Raw genomic sequence first — 21,069 nt, forward strand, 5'->3', positions numbered from 1 at the left:
ATTTCCACTCTTCTCATTATTATTTCCTTCCTTCTATCCACTTTAGACTTTGTTTGCCTTTGATTTTTTAAAATCTAGTTCCTGTAGGTTTAGCATTAGTTTATTTGAGATTCTTTTTGTTTCTTGAGGTAGACCTGTATTGCCATGAGTTTCCCTCTTACGACTGCTTTTGCTGTGTCCCACAGATTTTGGGTCGTTGTGCTTTCATTTTCATTTGTCTCAGGGTATCTTTTGATTTCTTCCTTGATCTCATTGTTGACCCCTTCATCATGTAGTAACACGTTACTTAGCATCCAAGAATTTGTGTATTTTTCAATTTTTTTCTTGCAATTGATTTCTGGTTTCATACCATTGTGGTCATAAAAGACACTTCATATGATTTCAATCTTCTTGAATTTATTGGGACTTGTTTTATGGCCTAACATGTAGTCTATCTTGTAAAATGTTCCATGTGCACTTGAAAAGAATGCATATTCTGCTGCTTTGGGGTGAGATGCTCTAAAAATATCAATTAAATCCATCTGATCTAATGTGTCATTTAAGGCTATTGTTTCCTTGTTGATTTTCTGTTTTGAAGATCTGTCTATTGGTGTCAATTGGGTGTTAAATTTCCCTACTATGATTGTTTTAATATCTATTTTGTCTGATGGAAGTATTGCTATCCCAGCTTTTTTTGAGTTTTCATTCACACGAAATATCTTTTTCCATCCCTTTACTTTCAGTCTGTGTATCTTTTGATCTGAAGTGTGTCTGTTGTAGATAGCATATGTATGGGTCTTGTTTTCTTATCCATTCAGCTACCCTGTGTCTTGATTGGAGCATTTAATCCATTCATATATAAAGCAATTATTGATAGATACATAGCTATTGCCATTTTATTATTCATATTTCTGTTCTCTTTTTTTTCTCCCCTTCTTCTCAAAGAAGTCCCTTTAACATTTCTTGTAATACTGCTTTGGTGGTGATGAACTCCTTTAACTTTTTCATGACTGGGAAGCTCTTTATCTCCCTTTCCATTTTAAATGACAGCCTTGCTGGGTAGAGTAGTCTTGGTTGTAGGTTCCTGCTTTCCATCACTTTGAATATTTTGTACCAGTCCCTTCTGGCCTGCAAAGTTTCTATTGAGATACAGGGCACAGTCTTATGGGAGCTCCCTTGTAGGTAACTGACTGCCTTTTTTTTTTTGCTGTTTTTAAGATTCTCTTTATGTCTTTAACCTTTGCCAGTTTTAATTATGATGTGTCTTGGTGTAGGCCTCTTTGGGTTCATCTTGTTTGGGACTCTCTGCACTTCCTGGACTTGGATGTCTATTTCCTTCACCAAGTTAGGGGAGTTTTCATTCATTTCTTCTTCAAATAGGTTCTCAATCCCTTTCTTTCTCTTCTCCTTCTAGTATACCTATGATGTAAATGTTGTTATGCTTGATGTTGTCCCAGAGGTCCTTTAAACTATGCTCATTTTTTAAATTCTTTTTTTCCCCTGTTCTGATTGGGTGTTTTCTGCTAGCTTGTCTTCCAAATTGCTGATTTGATCCTCTGCTTCATCTAGTCTGCTGGTGATTCCTTCTAGTGCATTCTTCATTTAAGTAAGTGTAGTCTTCATTTCTGACTTGTTCCTTTTTATGGTTTCTATGTCCTTTGTTAATGCTTCCTATTTCCTTGTTGAAGTTCTTTCTATCCTTTTAACCAGTGTTTTGAACTCTGTATCTGGTAGGTTGCTTGCCTCCATTTCGCTTAGTTCTTCTTCTGGAATTCTCTCCTGTTCTTTCATTTGGGACATGTTTCTTAATCTCTTCACTTTGGCTGCCTCTATTGTCTTTGTTTCTATGTATTAGATAGATATGCTACATCTCTCAGTCTTGGCAGGGTGGCCTTATGTAATAGGAGTTCTGTGAGACCCAGTGGCACAGTCTCCCCGATCACGTGAGCTGGATGCTCCAGGAGTGTTCCTTGTGTGGGTTGGGTGCATCCTCCTGGTACAGGTGAGCCTTGATGCTGTTGGTACATCAGTGGGTGGGATTGACCCTCAGTATGACTGACTGTGAGGATTGGCCATGACCACGGCATATGAACTGCTGTGTGGGGGCTCACCTCACAGAGCAGGACTTGCCCCAGCAGGCTCTGGTGCCTGCCATGACCACCCTTTGGGTGTCCTGCTTGTGGGGCTAATCAGGTGGTATTCTGTTGTGGTCTGAAGCCAGCCACTGGGTGTGTTGGTTTGGGGGCCTCTTGGGATGGAATCCAGTGTAGGCCAAGGTCAGCTGCTGCCTATAACCACCCCAGGACTACCTGGTAGGAGCTACAAATAAATATGCAGTTGGTAGCTGCCTGTGCTGGACCTAAAGGTGTGTGAGAGAAGTCATGCTGCAGACTAGAGCCACGGCCACCAGTACTGGGCCTGGAGCAGCTTAACAAAGGCACAGGGCACCCTACAGCCTGCCTCCATCTGTTGCCTCCCATAAGGCTCAGCCACTGAAAGAGATGTGAGCATTACAGGAATTGGGTGTAGCAGGGTCTAACGGAGTCACCAGGGTGGGCAGAGGGTGTTCACAAGGTTAATTTGTTAATTTTGCAGATTCCGATTTGTTACCAGTGCTGCGCCTGGGGCCACTCAACGAAAGTCACAGTGTACATCGAGACCATCTACTGCTTACCTGGGGCATGCGGACCTCGGACAGTTTTTTACCAAAGACTGCAGAGTGGGCCAAGGCTGACTGCCTGCTGCCAAAAGAGCCTCTGGCAGTGCATGAGTGGCTGGGGCGGGGTCTCAGGGAGTTATCAGGGTGGAGAGAGTGGAGTTTACCAGGCTAATGTAGATTAAGATTTGACTGTGTGGGAGGACGTCTTAACACAGGGACGATGGCAGCTATTCCTCTAGCCCTTGCCCTGAAACCACACAACTCAGCTTCTCCCCATATCTTTCTGTACTCCCTCCCTCAAGCTGCTTCCCCTCCACTGGAGCCAAGTGTGAAAGGGCCAGTGAGTGAGTGAATCTGTGTGTTTACCCTTTAGGAGGCCCTTTAAGAGGACATTTTTATTTTCAGCTGTCTTCCATCTTATCCAGTGTGATGGAATCCTTGCTGATTTTCACAGCCAGATGTTGTAGAGGCTCTTGTTCCTGGCACTGGTGCTCTGATGGGAAGCACAGCGTGGGGCTATGATCCTGGCTCCTCTAGGGGGACCTCAGCAGCTGAGATATCCCTTCACATTCTCAACTGCCACAGAAAGGTGTGAGGCCAGACCATTTCTCATCTCTGCCAACCCCCAACCAGTCCCAACATGGCTTCTTTATATCCTTAATTGTAGGACTTCAGTTCAGCTAGTCTTCAGATGATTCTCCAGTTTGATTGTCCTATAATTTAGTGTAATTTTGAAGTGGTCATGGGAGGAGGCAAGCACAGCATTTACCTACTCCACCATTTTGACCAGAACTACCCCTGTGATAACATTTTTAAGGAGGTGACTGCTGCAGGTGACTTTGCACCTGGCTGGTGCACTCATGAAATTATGGATCTGCCAACTGGGGAGAACTATCTTATCTGGTTCATCAGTGGGTGGTATTGACTTGGGGTTTGTGATTGTTCTAGTGTATTCTGGATGCAGCTGGTGTAAAATCTTCCTTCTGCACATTCCTGTGTGTACGACGAGGTATAATTGGTCTTACACCTATGTTTTCTTCTGTAAGTGGTGACCTGTTATTAGTAACCTTTTCTAAGCTCCTCAACTATCATCATCATTATCATCATCACTGGGGTACCCAAGGGCCCTGGGAAAGGAGCGGAAGGGGCAGCCATATTTATCCCTATTGCATACTCACCACAGAAGGTTGGTACTGCTATCCCCATTTCACACATGAGCAAACTGAGATTCAGAGAGAGGAAAAATAACCCAGAATCACATACTGAGGGGCAGAACCAGCCTTCGATGAGAGATTTCTGCCTGATTGCAAAGCCTACATCTTTTTCTCTGAGACATGCTGACCCAGTTCTCGGGGGCTGGGAACTAAGGACAATTGAATACAGAGGAAAGTTTCATATCTGTAGAAATTTGGATACATATACATGGGGTGCCAAAAAATATATACAAGTGGACACTTTGGTTAATGTTGCTCAAACAGTAGTTCGCCATAATCAGAAGTGTCTGGACACTGATGGGAACCACTTTGAGCACCTCTTGTAATTGCAGAAGTCAAACGTGACTTGCATTTATCTATTGCTATTGGTACATATCGAGTATTACAATTTAATACAGTTTTCCTTTCTTAAAATGTGTACATATTTTTTTGGTACCCTCTTTACATATGTAGAGAGAGAGATGTAGGCTCACTTGAGTCACTCAGCTTGCAGTGATAGAAATTCCACTTCAGGGGAACAAAATGGGTACAACATGGCTTAATAGAAACCCTAGGGACATCACAGGTTTGTCCATTGACAGCTTGGTCCGTGGGAACCACTGATGGGAAGCAACTTCCAAAAAGTCCAATGTAGTCTTGGATGGGGGTCCTCAACAGAAGTGAGGTCTGTTTGGGAGAATGTGGGTCTGACTTTGTTCTCTGTGCTCAGCCCTCTCCAGAGAGCAGGACAAATTGGCATGTGATCTGAGGGGAGCAGCCAGGATACAAGCGGGAACTGTGTCCCAAGGAAATGATCGGGAGGAAGGCAAATGTTAATTCTGAAAAAGCAAAGCATCAAGGTGGGACGAGAGAGCTGCTGCACAATGTGGGAAGCACCGACATGTGTTAAAGGAAAAAAAAACAAAACTTGTTCTGGATGTCCCCATGGGGTTGCGTTGGGGCAGGGTAGAGGAAACAGCAGCTGTCAATACAGCCCAACGTGAGCAGGGATTCTGAGCCACTAGGGGTTGTACTTGTATGAAGCTGGGATGGGCTGCCTGGCATGTCCCTGAAAGTGTGTGAGTGGAGTGCTGTCAGCCAGAGGAACCTGTTATAAAGGGACTGATGGGCCCTCTCAACCTGGCGTCCCTGTGGTCTGTGAATGGACATGGCAGAGGGAGAACTAGAAAGAGCCAGCAGACATCTTGGTAAGTCAGTCAGAGCAGCCTGGGCTGGAGGGGAGGCTGGGGCTAGCATCCTGTGCTGAGACAGACTGCCAGACCTCAAAAGGCTGGCCTCTGAGCTGGGCTGAGCACCTGTGTGCCTGCTTCGCTAGCCAGTATCTAGCTTAACCTCATGCCTGATGGATTCATCTCTCTGTCCCCATTGGGACCCCATGATTCCCTCAGCTGCAATCACTAAGAAACACTGAGCACTCACCATGGACCAGGTGTGGTTCAAATTATAGGCACTGACTCATTTCATCCTCCTAGCGACCCTGTGAGGGAGGCCTATCATCTGCCCCCTTTACAGAGAGGTCAAGTGGCTTGTCCAAGTTCATACAGCCAGTGAGTGATGGCTCTGGGCTTTGAACCTTGGTGGTCCAGTACCAGCAATCACACTCTGACCTCCTGGCTTTATCCCGTCCATGAAGGAGCGCCATGAAGCCCAGCAAAACTCCCTCCCTCACACTGTTGTCTCAGCCAAACACAGGGGCTGGCAATTTTCCAAACCCTTGCCAGGCAGCTGGATCTGCCACATATTTTGATTCGGGGAGCAAAGGCAATGCCTCCCCAGGCCAGGTCCTCACCTGTCACCTGGGAAACCTTTCCTCTGGGAGATGAGCACAGAGGCAGCCTGCTGGGGATTGGCCCTCTTTGGCCTACTTTCCAGTAACCTCTGCACTCACTGGGCCCACGCTTAACTAACACTGTCACCATGTGTCCTCTGAAAAAGACTTTTGAAGTCACATGGGGCAGAAAATACATCCTGCTGCAGATGTTGAAGCCACAATATCTCTCTCCCAGCCCATCCAGGATCCAAGCGTTGCCCAAACCTACTTTTTAGCTTGCCTGAGTTTTGCCAGCCCCAAATCCCTGAGGCCTGGAATTCCACCATCAGAGATACATTTCTTTTCATTCAGCATCATCCATTCCATTATACAACAAACCCTCAAGTGGAGCTCGTCTGGGCCAGACACTAACCTAGGTCAGTGAGGGGACAAAGCCCCAAAAAACAGTTTCCAGGCTCTTGGCCTCACATAGAAAGGTGCTGGCTCGGGTAGTAAATGGCCATCAACTATGATCAGATGCCAGCAGCTGTGGCTAGTTGGCCGTCAGCTGTAACCCGTAGGCCATTGGCCACTAATATAACGGCTGTGGCTACGCTAGCAGAAAAGGAATAGAATGGGGGCTAGCAAGAAGATGGTGGCTGGCAAGCGCGGACTGCTATTAGGCAGATTATGTAGATCCTGCTTCCTGTGTCTCCAGCCCAGCCACCAGCGAGAATATATTGGTTTGACTCCCCTATCTATGGCTCCGTGGGTGTTCCTTTTTGGCCTTACCGTGTCCTGCGTTCTTGGGCGGGGAGCGGGAGCAGAGAGCCTGCACGACAAATGGCGCAGCGAGCAGGGTCCCCTGCATGACAGTCAGTGAGGGAATGGGTGTTGGGGCGTTCTGCCTCAGAATCTCAACCATTTTGAGTATAGTTTCTCTACTCAGTGACAAGGTGAAGCAATTGCCAATCAGACAGAGTGCCTCAGGGCACCCAGGGAGTCCCAAATCCATGTGTCTCCCTCACTTCCTTCAGCCTTCCCATGAGCATTCAGAAGGAGCAAGCCACCCCTCATCACTCACTGGAAACCTATCTCTACACCTAATTAGCCATGTGACCTCAGGGCAAGTTAGTTAATCACTGTCTCTAAAGTGGGGAGTATAATTAAGAAAGGTTACTTGCCAGGGTCATCACGAGCGTTGATTGAGGTAATATGAGAGTGCTGGGTTAAAATCTTTGCTCGACACAAATGCTCTGTCTGCAAGACCTTGGGCAAGTCATTTAACCTCTCTGAGCCTCAATATTGTCATCTGTAAAATGGAGCTAGGATTAGTTCATTGATACATGTTGATTACGCAAAACAGTGTTTGACATAGAGTAAGGGTTCAATATATGTTAGGTGTCATTGTAGTAATATAAATATTTTTAATTGCTATCAAACAGTTAGCCTAACTCTGAGACTTGCTTCCTGCTAAAAGCTGATTCTGCTCAATTCAGTTCAAGGTGCCACAGTATAGGGAAGACCATGCTCAATGGCTTGGCAGGACTGGCTTACAGCACTGGCTCAGCCATTTTCTAGCTTACAACGCTGACCCATCTGCCTGAGCCTCAGTTTCTTCATCTGTAATGTGGGGAATAATTATTCCTACTTCATAGAGTCAGTGTGCAGAAGAAGCAAAGGACCTGTCAATGCCCAGTGCATGGTTAAGTACTCAATACATTATATGCAAGATAGAACCAGCCTCGTCTCCACTACTCCTTGCAGTTTGTGTAGGGAAACAAACAGGCCTCTCTGGGGATTGCAGGAAAAGGGAGAGGCTGGGGAGCCAGGGCCGTGTACCTCAGTTTAATGAGGCCCTTTCATGTGCCCTGAGATCTTGCAGCTGGCGGGAGAGGTTGGCAGGCCAATGGTTCTGTGAAGAGCCAGTAATGAGGGTGCAGAGGCAGGGAAGTGGAATAGAGAAGCTTGACATGGCTTCTCCAAATTACTGCTGGGGCTCAGCAGGCAGCCTCGGTGCATCACTGATGGGGGGCAAGGCAAGGAGAGCCTCTAAAATATGGTGGTGCTGGGGGAGCCGACAGGGATGGAGACTGGAGATTAAAGAGGTGGCGTTTGTTGACAACTGCGGAGAAGTAAGAATTGCATTTCTTGTTTAGACGCCAGCACCGATGTCTTCCTCTTACGCAAATGCACACTCCCTTCATCCCCTCTTATCTCTGTCACACACTTACACATAACAAATTCCTCAGGTTCACTTCCTCTTATCTGCAGGGGGCTGTATTAGTCAGAAGAGGCTAATTACTGTTGCAAATGGTTGCTGATGCATAAAGGCTCACACACAGTAGAATTTGATTTCTTGCCCTCCTAAGAGTCAGGGTTGCATACCCAGATTAGTCAGGATGCCTTCTTCACTTGGAGACTCAGGCACCCAGTTTCCACCATCCCTTAGGCTTTGTCATCTGCACGTCAAGGAGTCAAGGAGAGTCACCACACGCGGGGTCCAGCGTGCAGAAGGGAAGGAGAGAGTGTGACAGACACTCCCTCTAAGGCCTGGCCCAGAGGTGGTACACCCTGCTGCCACCAGGTTCCTTTGCCAGCACTTACCACTTGGACACCCCTAACTGCAAAGGAGCCTGGGGAATGTAGTCTGGAGTGAGCCCAGGAAAGGGAGTGAGTTGAGGCGGTCAGCTCTCAGGCTTTCCCCAGGGGCCCAGGTGACTTTTAGATTCTCTCCCGTTCCCATTCCTAGATGCCCCAAATGCCTTCAATGGTAGCAATTCAAAAGGAACAGTCTTGGCTTGCAAGTGTCTCTGGGAGAGGTAACTTGGGGAATCACTTCACAAGTGTCAGGGGATATGTGGAAGCTTCTGGGGGGTTGGGGGGAGTGGATGGAAGAGGGGCAGAGCAGTGCCTAACTTTTCCTGGGACCGGAACCTTTTCGGGACCATATATATGTGAAGTCCTAAACTCTCTGTGTCCCTCTCCCACACACGCATGCTCACAAATACTCACACACTCAGTTATCGGATGATACTTAGACACACTGCCCCACACACATTGTGCCACACACATTCACTTACACTCCTGCGTTCACACACCCCAAACACTTATCTACATGTACATCCATAAAGGTTGTCAGCAATCCATGCGGTGAGCCTCAAGGATATGGAAAAATGTCTCTGTGACCCAGCACTTCTACTTCTGGGTATTTATCGAAAAATATCCAAAATGCTAATTTGAAAAGATAACGTGTTTCCCCGAAAATAAGACCTACCCTGAAAATAAGCCCCAGTTAAGATCATCATCCAGATACACGCATTTAGTACATTATGACGATGTTCCAGAAGATGACATGACTGTATTTGAATAAATGTAAATTGTTGGACATGAAAAAATAAGACATGCCCTGAAAACACGCCCTAATGCGTCTTTTGGAGCAAAAATTAATATAAGTCCCAGTCTGATTTTCGGGGAAATACGGTATAAGACCCGGTCTTATTTTCAGGGAAATACGATATATGCTCCCTTATATTCACTGCAACACTATTTACAATAGCCAAGATATAGAAGCAAGGGAAATGCCCATCAATAGACAATTAGATAAAGAAGATGTGGTCCATATATACAATGGAATGTTAAGCCATAAAAAAGAATGAAATCTTCCCATTTGCGACAACATGGATAAACCCACCCAGAGGGTATTATATTAAGGGAAATAAGTCAGACTGAGAAAGACAAATACCATATGATCTCAGTTATATGTAGAACCTAAAGAACAAAATAAATGAACAAACAAAACAGAAACAGACTCATAGACACAGAGAACAAACTAATGGCAGCCAGAGGGGAAGGGGGTTGTGGGATGAGAGAAAAAGGTAAAGGGATTAAGAAGTACAGATTGGTAGTTACAAAATAGTCACGGGGATGTAAAGTACAGCATAAAGAATATAGTCATTAACGTTGTAACACCTATATATAGTACCTGGTGGGTACTAGACTAATTAGGGGGATCACTGCATAAATTACATGAATGTCTAGCCACGATGCTGTACACCTGAAACTAATATAAAACAATACTGAATATCAACTGTAACTGAAAAAAACACACACATAAAATAAAAACATCCACCACAATTCCAAAAAAAATAAATAAATAAAAAGAAAAATGCCTCTCTGGAGAAATCGCCTCACACCAGCCAGTGTCTGAGAGTCACCATTAGCCATCCATCAAATTTAAATAAGACTCTCTTACATTTGTATAGGCTGTAACATTTAACAAAGCACTCTTTCATTCACTGCTCCACCACAGGGTAAATATGCACTCAGCAGTGACTCTAGGCCAGATATCATGAATGGCAGGGGAGATCCAAAGATGAATAAGACATAGCCTGTGGCCTCCTGGGAAACACAGGCATAAACACGGAAGGGCTCCAACGGAGCCATGTATGGAAGGCTGCGGGAAAAGAGAGCCAGAGCAGTTCTGGGTGGGGTTCGAGATGACATTTAAGTCAGGCCTTGAAGGATGAGGTCACCAGGTGCAGAAAGAGATAAGAGGTTTTCAGGGGGGAAAAGGGGCTGCTACAGGCAAAGGCTTCAAGGTGGTTAATTTGGGGAGTGACGAATGATTCAGAGAGAATGTCAAAACGCTTCCTAAGGCTGGAGGTCCACTAGATAAGGCCAAGATGTGCTGCTGACAGGCAGTAATGATAGTCTTTTCCCAAAGTGCAAGAAAAAAATGATAAGTTAATAGGTAGAATATTCTTGTCATGTAAAGATTATCTTCTTGTGTCACTCAGGATGCAGTCAGGGTAAAAAAAAAAAAAGGAAAGGAAAGAACACTCTCAATCTAAGAGGGAATTCAGTACAGGGATTGGATTATATGGGTGATGGTATTACTGAGTCCTCAATCAGATAGACAGTGAGGCATAATGAAGATTAGTTAGTCCGAAGCCTCGGACCAGCCACCAGTGTCCAAGGATGGAGGAACATGGAAGAGATGGGATGACCAGAGCCTAAGATCAAAATCTATCTGGCAGGAGCTAGAACCCTGGAAACTGGGGTCACAGAGAAGGCTCAGGAGCTGTAGAGACACCACTTGAAGTAGAAACAGAGGAAGAAATACTGACTTCTCCCTTTCTCCCGCCCTCCACTCTTCCTCCAATGCTTCTGTTGGCCAACTCTACTCTACCTGGAGCACAGGACTCTGGGAATAGGAAAGGGAACCTGGGAAATGTAGTTCCTAATCAGGCAGCGTGGGCAGGTGAAAGGGAAGACAGATCTTCTGAGAGCAAATAGTATAATAACCAGGACGCTCCTGTAATTTGTTCTTAAACCTCTGGTATCAGCGGTAGATATCATCTGTCGATGTGTTTGCTAGTGTTCAACTAATGAACAAATGCCAAATGACTATTAATAGGAAAAAAGAAAAACAACTCAGAAGCAGCCTTTTATGCTTGTGTTGTTTTCCCTGGGTAAGAGCTTGGGTTGCAGTTTTATATTGTGTTTTAATTAAATTGAACACATTGGAGCAACTGAACTTAAAATAGTAATTCAAGTTTTCTGCTAGCAAAGATATTACTACTTTATGTGATGGAAGGAAATCTATCATAATTTCACCAAAAGGGCTGTGACCCGATGGCTGTGCCAGATATTGTCTTTTGCCTCTCCAGACCCTCTCTCCCCTGTACCCTGCTGTGTGCCCTGGAAGGCTGACCAGCATGCGCCCATGAACTCTGGCTTTTGGTTGGATTCAGCCATGGGGAGCAGTAGCAGAAGAGTGGGAGGAGAAAAGAGAATATGATCAAGGTACTTACTTGTCTGGTTCCCATGCTGTAAAGTTGCCTCTGGCTGCCTCTGTCCCACATTCAAATTTTCTAGACTAATATGTCTCAACGGGGGGGTGATTTTGCACCCAGAGAATATCTGGCAATGTCTGGAGACATCTTTTGTAGCCACAACAGGAGATGCTACTGGCATCAAACAGATAGGGGCCAAGGAGGCTGCTAAACATTCTACAGTACACAGGACAGCGCCCTCAAAACAAAGAATTATCCAGCGATGTATTAATTGTGCTAAAGCTGGGAAACTCTGCTCCAGGTCAGTGCTTCTCAAGCTATTCATGGTGAAGGACTAGAGCTGTTTCCCTCCAATTTGTTGCAGACTATTGCTTTTGTAAGGATATAATAGAAATAAGTTATCAGAAAAAAATGGTCATGTACTTGGATGTCACAACCAATGCCAAATTGCTATAAAACTTTCGTAATGCTTCCTCTCAATTTCTATACTATCTGATCACAGACCAGGAACAAACAACTCGTGGACCAGCACCCAGCTGTGGGCTATCTACCGAGTAGTGCAGACTGCACGATTCTCTATCCTTCCGAGGCCTGGTGACCTCCCTGGTGTGCTCAGGCCTAGAGAGGGGAACAGCTCGGCTGCTACTATGCCTGGGTTATTGCACATTCTTCTGTGGTTCCCCATTCCCCTATCCACTCCTTTGTAATGAGTTCTTGTGTAGGTAAAGTCTCTAATTATCCCTCTGTGAGTGTGCCTTCTGATCCTGAAGAGCTGACTGATTCCTAAGTGTTTTCCTAAAGAATGTGCTGAAAGTTAGAGGGTGTGTGGGTGGAAGGACAAGAATATGATGGGAATCCTGGTTTGGGAACTCAGCTCAGGAGCTTGGACTATGCTTTGTCGTTCATAGCCAGCTGTTGAGGAGTGTTTCAGTGGGCGAGGGGCATGGCCAGAGTCATGCTTCAGACGCACCTCTCTGGAGGTGCCACTGCTGAGCACAGCCAGAGACAGGGACACTTATTTGGAGGCTGCTGCATTCATCCAGGCCAAAGACGGCAAGCCCTAAGCAACAGTGTGAATGTGGAGATGGGCAGCAGGGAGACATCCAGGGGGGACTACCAGCCAGTGCTGGTGGGATGGGGGTAGGAATGAAGGGAGATCCAGGTTCCCTAAACCTGATGGTTGGTCATGCTGGAGAGTATGAGGGGGCAGACAGGGCCACGTGGGTGGGAGATGAGCTTGGTTCTGTCCCTAGAGTTTGAATAGTGCCCACTACACATGACTTTCTCATGCAGGTTGTCCTTTCTCCTGCCTGGAGCAGGGAGTGGTCCTGCTTGTGACTGAGAGTGTGGGCTCTGAATCCCAGCGGATCCATGTCACACACACACACACAGACACGTGCACACAGACACACACACGCACACACACCACACACACATAGACACACCATACACCACACACACAACACACACACACACACATATACACACATACCACACACACACCACACACACACCACATACACACCACACACAGAGACACACCACACACACACACCACACACACACCACACACACACACACACCACACACAGAGACACACCACACACACACACACACACCACACACAGAGACATACCACACACACACACCACACACACACACCACACACACACTCACACACACACACACACACACCACGGCATAGGAGCCAGGAGCTTCTTTCTTCGGACAGGCCAGTTCTGTGCGAGGTTCTCCCTATGACACCAGTGTTTGCAGCACGGCCTAAGTGTGGCTTCATCTCATCATGTTCTTCCCTGACTGGGGAAGCAGGGGGCAGAGAAAGAGGCCACGTGAGGCCCTGCGCGAAGTTGCCTGGGAAGGGCAGAAAAGCAGGGCAATGCCCATGCGGCCCAGTGGCCATGAGGGGAGCCTCCGGGGCCAAACTGCCTGGTTTGGGTCCCAGCTCTGCCACTTACCAGCTGGGTGCCCTGGCACAGGCAGCTTAACCTTTCTGTGCCTCGGGTTCTTATCTGTAAAACGGAGACGACAATAATAGTAACAACCTCCCCAACAATTGTTGGGAGGGTTAAATGAGTATGAATTCTCTTAAATATCTTGGAACAGTGCGTGGCACAGAGTAAGCCCTCAATTTTAGCTACTCTTCATCATCATCGTCATCATTATTATTAGTAGTAGTAGTAGTAGTAGTAGTAGTAGTAGTAGTAGTAGTATGGCAGTAGGGCCTGGTTCCCAGTAGAAGACGGCTTAAACATTGAGATGATTTCTGGGCCCATGGCCCACCTCCTGTGTCCTAGGATTCTTGTGAACATTAAATGCAATATGGAATGTGGAAACCCTTGTCACTTACCAGGTGTTCAATAAACAAGCCTGCCCACCCCATCCTCGAACGGACCTGCTCTTACGCTGCTCATGCTCAGCAAAGTGGCAAGAGCAGTGCTTCAGAGTGGACAGGAGCGGGGCGGCCTGGGTTTGAATGCCAGCTCTGCCAGGCATGTTTGTATTGTACCTCTGCAGTCTGTTTCACCAGCTGCAGAAGGACGGACATACTAGTGGCTGCCTCCGAAAGATGCGGTAGGACCAAGTGAGGTGATAGACGTAAGGCACCTAACACAGAGCCTGGCACACAGCTGCCACTTGGTAAGCATTTGCTCTTCCTATTGGCACTATTACAGGTTTGGTAGACACATGACCCGAGGTGGGAGGAAGTGGGCCCCACAGCACTGCCCAGTGATGGCCTCACAGGCCAGAGACCCTGCTGGTAGAGGAGTGTGAGCCACGGGGGCTCTGAGGGTCCTTCCAGGGAAGGAGAGGGCTGACAGGACACAGGGCTTTTCACTGAGCTGAGGAAAAGTACCCCCATGTTTGTCATGTGGCAAGGACAAGCCCAGACTATGGACCTAGAAGCTAGTGTTCAAGTCCCAACTGCCCCATCCTAGCAGTTCCAGCTGTGTGACCTTAGACAAATCACTTAGCCTCTCTGTGTCTTGGCCATGCCACTTCTGTGACATAAGAGCTCTCATAGGATCGCCATGATGCCCAGGTGCTGGCCTGCAGGCCCTTACTGGATCCAGCCCTTCCCCGCCGGCTCTACCTGCTTTTTGTGCCCCAAGCACTGTAGTTTTGGGGTTGGGCTGAGGCAGGGGATAAAGTTCCCTCCACTGTGGCTTCCCCAGCAGCAGAGCACTGAGATGGTGAGGAGGCAGGAAGCAACTCCCAGGCTGTTCGCTGACGAGATGTCAATATCTCTCTGTCAACTCCACAGCTCCACGTGGACCTCCCAGCTGGAAGTTCTCAGCCTCTGGTATTTCATATTTGAGATCTCAATTAAGCAGCCCGGCTCTGGGTTTGAGGGGTTGACGAGTGCTGATGGAGCCCTTGAGTCGTAGTGGGTAGGAGAACAGAGGGCTCTTTGGGAGTAGGGAGCTATGGGGAAGGCTGCAGAGAGGGATGTGGCACCTTCAGGCTGAGGTGAACATTTCTGCAGAACTGTTTATGGGGTGACATAGCACGAGGCCTGATACCTGGACAAGGGCCTCACAGATCAGGGTGGGGTCCAGGCTCCCTGAAAGTCCAGGCAGGAGATGCCCAAGCTACAGTGGACCAGCCCCAGTATGGGGAGACTGCTGCCTCATCAGACCCTCCTGTAAGGTGGAGGGACCTGGCAAGGCCTCCCCAACCAGAGAAACTCTTTCCAAGGTCTCTCTGCTATGCATGCACCTGGCCTGCAATGGCTATGACAGAGGAATCGTCCTTCCCTCTGGGAAGCGGGATCACGCTCTAGTCTTTAACATTGCACACCCTGCCCCCACTTTGCCCAGTAAACATTCTGCCTCCTAAGCATAAGAAAGTCATCTCGAGATGACGACGGCATTGGCTTCTAAGGGCAGGACCTTGTCTGTGACTCAGGACAGCGCCAGCCCAGAGAGAAGGCTCCATCCATGTTGATGAGTCTCCAAGGATGGGACAACTGGGGCACCAAGTCTCGGGGTGGGCCGGAACGGGACCAGGGATGGCCTACCCCTCAGCCCCACTTCCAGAGACTGAGGGAACAGTTGCAGCAGACACGGGAGACGAGGGGATGGGGAAGTCCCCTGGTTTAACTTCTGCTTCTTTGACCTTTAACCTCTCTGCCTCTCCTTGTTTCTCCCTCTGCCCCTCCTTATGTTTCCTCTCTCATCTCTGCTGAGTCTCTCTCCTTTCTTCTCTGTACCTCCATCTCTAAACTACTTCCCACTATCTCTACTTTCAACTATCCCCTTTCTCATTCCCTTCATCGCGGTACTCATCGCGTCTTTATTTCCACCTCTTCTGGGTGGTTTTCCCACACTCCATCACTCTTTCTCTGTGCACGTCTCTCTCTGACACTTCCACCCGTGAATCTTTCTCACTTCCCTGCTCACTCCAACCTGTCTTTTGTTGTTCTCACCTGGGTCCCTCTCCTCACGTCTCTCTGACTTGTGCCATGTTCCTGTCACCTGCCTGTCCCTTCTCCTCCTCTCGCTCCTCCCCCTCCTCTCTGTGCCTCCATGTCTCCCCTTCCCTGTCTCTCCTGCTCTGCCTCACTTTCTCTGTGTCCCTGTGTCGTCGGTCTGTCTCTCCGCCGCCCTCTCCAACGCTCCTGTGCCTGTCCCTCTGTCCCCATCACTGTGCGGCCCCTCCCCCTCCCGCCCCTCTGTGTCCCGCCGACCCACCCAGGATGATCCCCGCCTCCAACAAGGCGTTCGTGGTCAACAACCTGATGTCGGGGACGGGCTACGACCTGTGCGTGCTGGCCATGTGGGACGACACCGCCACGACGCTCACGGCCACCAACGTCGTGGGCTGCGCCCAGTTCTTCACCAAGGCCGACTCCCCGCACTGCCAGTCGATGCACAGCCAGATCCTGGGTGGCACCATGATCCTGGCCATCGGCGGCATCATCGTGGCCACGCTGCTGGTCTTCATCGTGGTCCTTATGGTGCGTTACAAGGTCTGCAACCACGAGGGCCCCGGCAAGATGGCCCCCGCCGCGGTCAGCAACGTGCACTCGCAGACCAACGGGGCCCCGCTGCCCACTTCGGGCAGTGGGCCCAGCGGGGCGCCGGCACCAGGGCCACCCAAGGTCGTGGTGCGCAGTGAGCTGGTTGAGTTCAGTGCCAGCCTGGCCCGAGGCAGTGACTCCTCTTCCTCCAGCTCCCTGGGCAGTGGGGAGGCCGCAGCACTGGGACGGGGCCCCTGGAGGCTCCCGGCCCCTGCCCCGCGCCCCAAGCCCAACATTGACCGCCTGATGGGGGCCTTTGCCTCCCTGGACCTCAAGAGTCAAAGAAAGGAGGAGCTGCTGGACTCCAGGACTCCAGGCGGGAGGGGGTCTGGGACACCTGCCCGGGACCACCACTCGGACCGGGAGCCATTGCTGGGACCGCCTGCAGCCCGGGCCAGGAGCTTGCTCCCTTTGCCCCTGGAAGGCAAGGCCAAACGCAGCCATTCCTTCGACATGGGGGACTTTGCCGCTGCAGCCACGGCAGCTAGCGGGGTCGCCCCGGGCGGCTACAGCCCCCCTCGGAGGGTCTCGAACATCTGGACAAAGCGTAGCCTTTCTGTCAATGGCATGCTCTTGCCCTTTGAGGACAGTGACCTCATGGGGGCCCGGGGGACTTTTGGCAGCTCCGAGTGGGTGATGGAGAGCACAGTGTAGGTTTGGGAGGTGACTGTCCTCCTCCCTCCTACCCTTGCAGGGTGCACAAAGGGGAAAGAGTCTTTACTGGCAAGTCTTTGTGGGGTTTCCATGGTGATGTTTACATCCAGGGACAGTTCTGTCTCCCTGTCCATGGCCTCCTCCCCGCCCCCCCCCCCACACCACCTTCCCAGGCCTGGCCCCACCACCCAGCCAGGGTGTGCTCAGGGAAAGCGGACTCAATCGATAGCTAAGTGTCGGCCTGAGCCCTGAGTGTTTGGAAAGGGAGGACGACCGCCTTTCTAATCACAAATGCAGCATATAAGCAAGCAGCTTTGGATTGCTTATGGTTCCGGTGTTGTTTTTATTTCTTAATTTATTTCTTCCACTTCCCAGACTCCTCCTCTTCATTCACACGGATAATAGAGCGTTTGCTCTCCATATGACAGCAGGTTGCCAGCCGTCATGGCAGTGGGCGGTTATTGCCAAGTGACAAGACAAGGGAGTGGTTCCTCACTTGTTTGGGGGAAGACCGTGGCGTCCCCTGTCCTGACCTCTCATTATTACCAACAGTCCCCACACTTGGGAGGGTTGAGTGACACTCCCACCTCATACCTGACCCAGCTTCCTTTGCTTCTCAAACACGACTCCCCACACCTATCATAGCAGCTGGAACCCGAAGAGTAACTTCCAGGACTCCTTACGTGTGGGAGAGGGAGCAGGGCTTTCTGAGGCATAAGGACAGAGGGATGTTAATTCTTGGAGTTGCTTTGGGGTTTTTGCCTCTTTGGGGGAAGCTGGGATAAAAAGTCCCCACGAGCGTGTGGTAGACCAGAGGACATCTCATAAGGAAAGCAGAGCAGGGCGGCAGAAGGAGCACGAGACTTAGCATCCAGAGCCCCGAGCTTGGTTTCTAGCGCCACCACCGAATAAACCAGCTGAACACATTTGGGCGAGACCCTTTTCTCTCTTTGGACCTCAGTTTCCTAATTCCCAAAATACTGGGATTGTCCCAGGTCTCCAATCCCATTCCAGTTCTAAGGACTAATGAACTCTCATGATTCCAAATGTGACGGTTCCTAGCTCAGCGGCACCAGTAGCAACAGGCTGGTAGAGCGGTCCCTGTCCTCCCTACTGGACCCCGAGGGAGCATTCGAGAAGCTTTGGAGGGGAAAGCGGAATCTTTTCAGTCTCATAGAGTTTTACAGTTTGTGATCCTCTCATCCTTCACCCTCTCTCCCCCACCACCCCAGAGTATGAGGGACTTGCCCAAGGTCACACAGTGAGTTAGTGACCAAGTCAGGGCAAGGACCAAAGCTGCTAACTTCCTGGGGGTGGCAGCTGAGGTCTGTTACCCTGTCTTCGCCCTGACAAGGGCATTTCTGGGCCCAAAGTCTGTCCCTTGTTTGTTCCTGAAGAAGCTGGCTCAAGGTGGGACGTGGGAGATGCCTTCCATGGATGCCATCCAAGGGGAGGATTCATACATGGAAATGACAGCATGGCGATGGGAGGGGCACATGGGCTCACTTCCGTCTATGGATTAACCCCCACGCTCCCAGAGCATGTCACAAGGGGACAGCAGAGATGCGGCCAGGGAGAAACAGCTTTAGAATCACCGGAAAGGACTTTCCTCTGCAGCTCTGTCTATCTGGCTGTCTGTCTGTTCCAGGTCTGTCATTGTCAACATGCTACCTCTCCCTTAGTCTCTCCAGCTCATTCTTTCCCCTCCCAAGCCTCTGCCATAGATTTCTAGCTTCTCTCTTTTGTCCTCTTCCCTCCTTCTTTCACTTGCCAACCACACACCATACAGGTGAGTCTTTCTTGGACTGAAGAGTTCTGATGGGCTCAGACCTGGAGCTGAGCTGGTGGCCTCAACCCCTCCCAGAACGCATAAGGGGAGGGTGGGAAACTGTCTATGCAGGACTGCCTTCTGGCTCCAGCCCAGGAGTCGCCAAATCCCATGCCTTCGTCCTTCTTCCCACCCTCCTCCTTTCCTTTTCTCTCTCCTCACCTTCCTTCTACCTCCTGTCCTCATTTTCTTCCTGTGACTCTCTGTCTTCCCAGTCCCTTTCTGGTCCTGACAAGGTCATTAACAGACCAGGCCCTTTTCTTCCTGAAACCACAAATTTTCCAGGCCAATCCCAGTGCCATAGCACATGCCTTCTCCAGTCACGGTGGCATCAACAGAACAAAGTCACTTGGAAGGAAATCTCTCATGCCCTCCTTTTTTCCCCACTCCCTCTTTCTCTCCTCTCCTTTTTCTCTCTGCTCCTTTCTCACTCAGCCTTTCTAAATGTAGCCATTGAGAAAGTGACCCCCAATGGCACCTTTGCTTTTGCCTTTGGTTTCAGACACCCAGAGGGAAAGTGGTGGCCATCTGAAGGGGAGGGACCAACTATCTATTTTCATCAGGAGCTCTGAGCTCTGTCGTGACATGATACTCGTATGTACTTGCGCTTGTGTTTGTCATGTTTCTGACTTGGAGTTTTGGAAAGCAACATCCCTATGGTCAGAATATAAACGCCAATCTTCTTTGCTAAAAAAAAAAGTGTACAGTAAAATGTACAGTTTTAAAAACAACAACCAACCACACTTCTTGGGAGAGAGAAAAAAAAAGAACATTCTCGTGTCTGTGAATGTCTGCTGTTTATTTCTCTGGAAACTCTGCGGTCTTCTAAAGGTAGCTTTGAAGTGGCATTTTCCCTTACACCTGTGTTTGCTACTGCCTGGTAGGAGCCTGCTTCCTGCCAAGCTCATGTAGAAGATGGAAGCCTTCTGAAATAAGAGGATGAGGCCATCCTCCTGGAGTAAGGAGCAGCAGAGGGATCTGGAGTGAAACTCCAGGGAAAACTCCAGGTACCCCAACTGTCCCACCTGATGACTGGTTTCTCTTATCTACTGCCCCTGCCTCCTCTTTCCTGGACTGTGGCCACCACACTTAGCCACTAGTGTACAGGTAATTTCCACCCATTTTGGTTGAGTCCTGGATGGCACTTTCAACAATGGTCTTTTACTGGGGAACGAGGACAACAAACTAAAGCACAAACCCAATGCATAGAAACAAGTTAGCTTCTGAAACACAGCTTCCCGACCCTATATCCATCTAATGTCTCGATCAGCACTGCCCAATAGGACTTCCTATTGGAATAAAGTGTGAGCCACGGAGTCATTTTAATTTTTCCAATAGCCACGTTAAATGAAGTTTAAAGAAGCAGGTGAAATTAGTTTTGATAATATATTTTATTTAACAGAATATAACCAAAATATTACCATTTCAATATGTAGTCACTATAAAATTATTAATAAGACATTTAACTTTTTTTTTCTTTTTTGGACAAAGTTTTACAACTTGTCCAAAGTTTTGGTGTGTTTTACACTCTCAGCACATCTCAGTTCAGACCAGCCATCTTTCAAATGCTTGAGAGACATATGTGGCTAGTTTTGCCACCGTATTGGGCAGCACAGCTCTAGACATACGATGACTGACTTGCAAGCGCAGCTTTTGGAAGGGGAAGGAAACTAACAGTTATTGAGCACTTACAATTTCCAGGTACTGTTTGGTGCTTCACATGTATTTCTCACTGAAGCCTCACTGTGGCTTCTCAAGGTAGATATTACTCCAATTTTACAAATGAAGGAACTAGGCTCAGAGGGGTTAAGTAACTTGCCTAAGGTCACACAGTAAGTCTGGCTGTAAAGCCTTAGATCTTTCCATAATATCAATGTTGTCTCTCCTATCCTTTCTTCTCCCTTCAACTCACTATAGATTGTAATTTACACTGGCTGCCATATTCAAATCTATAGCTTGATCTAGAAGCCTTGGTTTGACCACAAGGTCTGGTAAAATTCTCAGAGTGTTGACTCCAGGCAAGGGCTTCAGCAGTTTCTTCTGACTTCATACTGGTTTTTCAGGCCCTTCATAGCTTGTAACATATCCCCCACCCCAGCTAGGAAGATTCCCTAGTCTTCAAAAGTCCTGTACAGACCACCCCTGG

General features: G+C 48.6%; 1 protein-coding gene across 2 annotated transcripts in view; it reads left to right on the forward strand.

Moving 5' to 3' along the window:
• LRFN2 (leucine rich repeat and fibronectin type III domain containing 2) overlaps positions 1-19,654 on the forward strand; it is a 191,649-nt gene extending 171,995 nt beyond the window's left edge. For both annotated transcript variants that reach the window (XM_081045276.1, XM_081045277.1), the window contains exon 3: positions 16,117-19,654. In XM_081045276.1, coding sequence (XP_080901402.1) covers positions 16,117-17,095 — 979 coding nt within the window. In that variant the 3' untranslated portion in view covers positions 17,096-19,654. The remainder of the gene's footprint in view (positions 1-16,116) is intronic.
• The last annotated feature ends 1,415 nt before the right edge of the window (positions 19,655-21,069 follow it).

This window comes from Rhinolophus hipposideros, assembly GCF_964194185.1.
Source record: "Rhinolophus hipposideros genome assembly, chromosome: 3".
NCBI classification, from domain to species: domain Eukaryota; kingdom Metazoa; phylum Chordata; class Mammalia; order Chiroptera; family Rhinolophidae; genus Rhinolophus; species Rhinolophus hipposideros.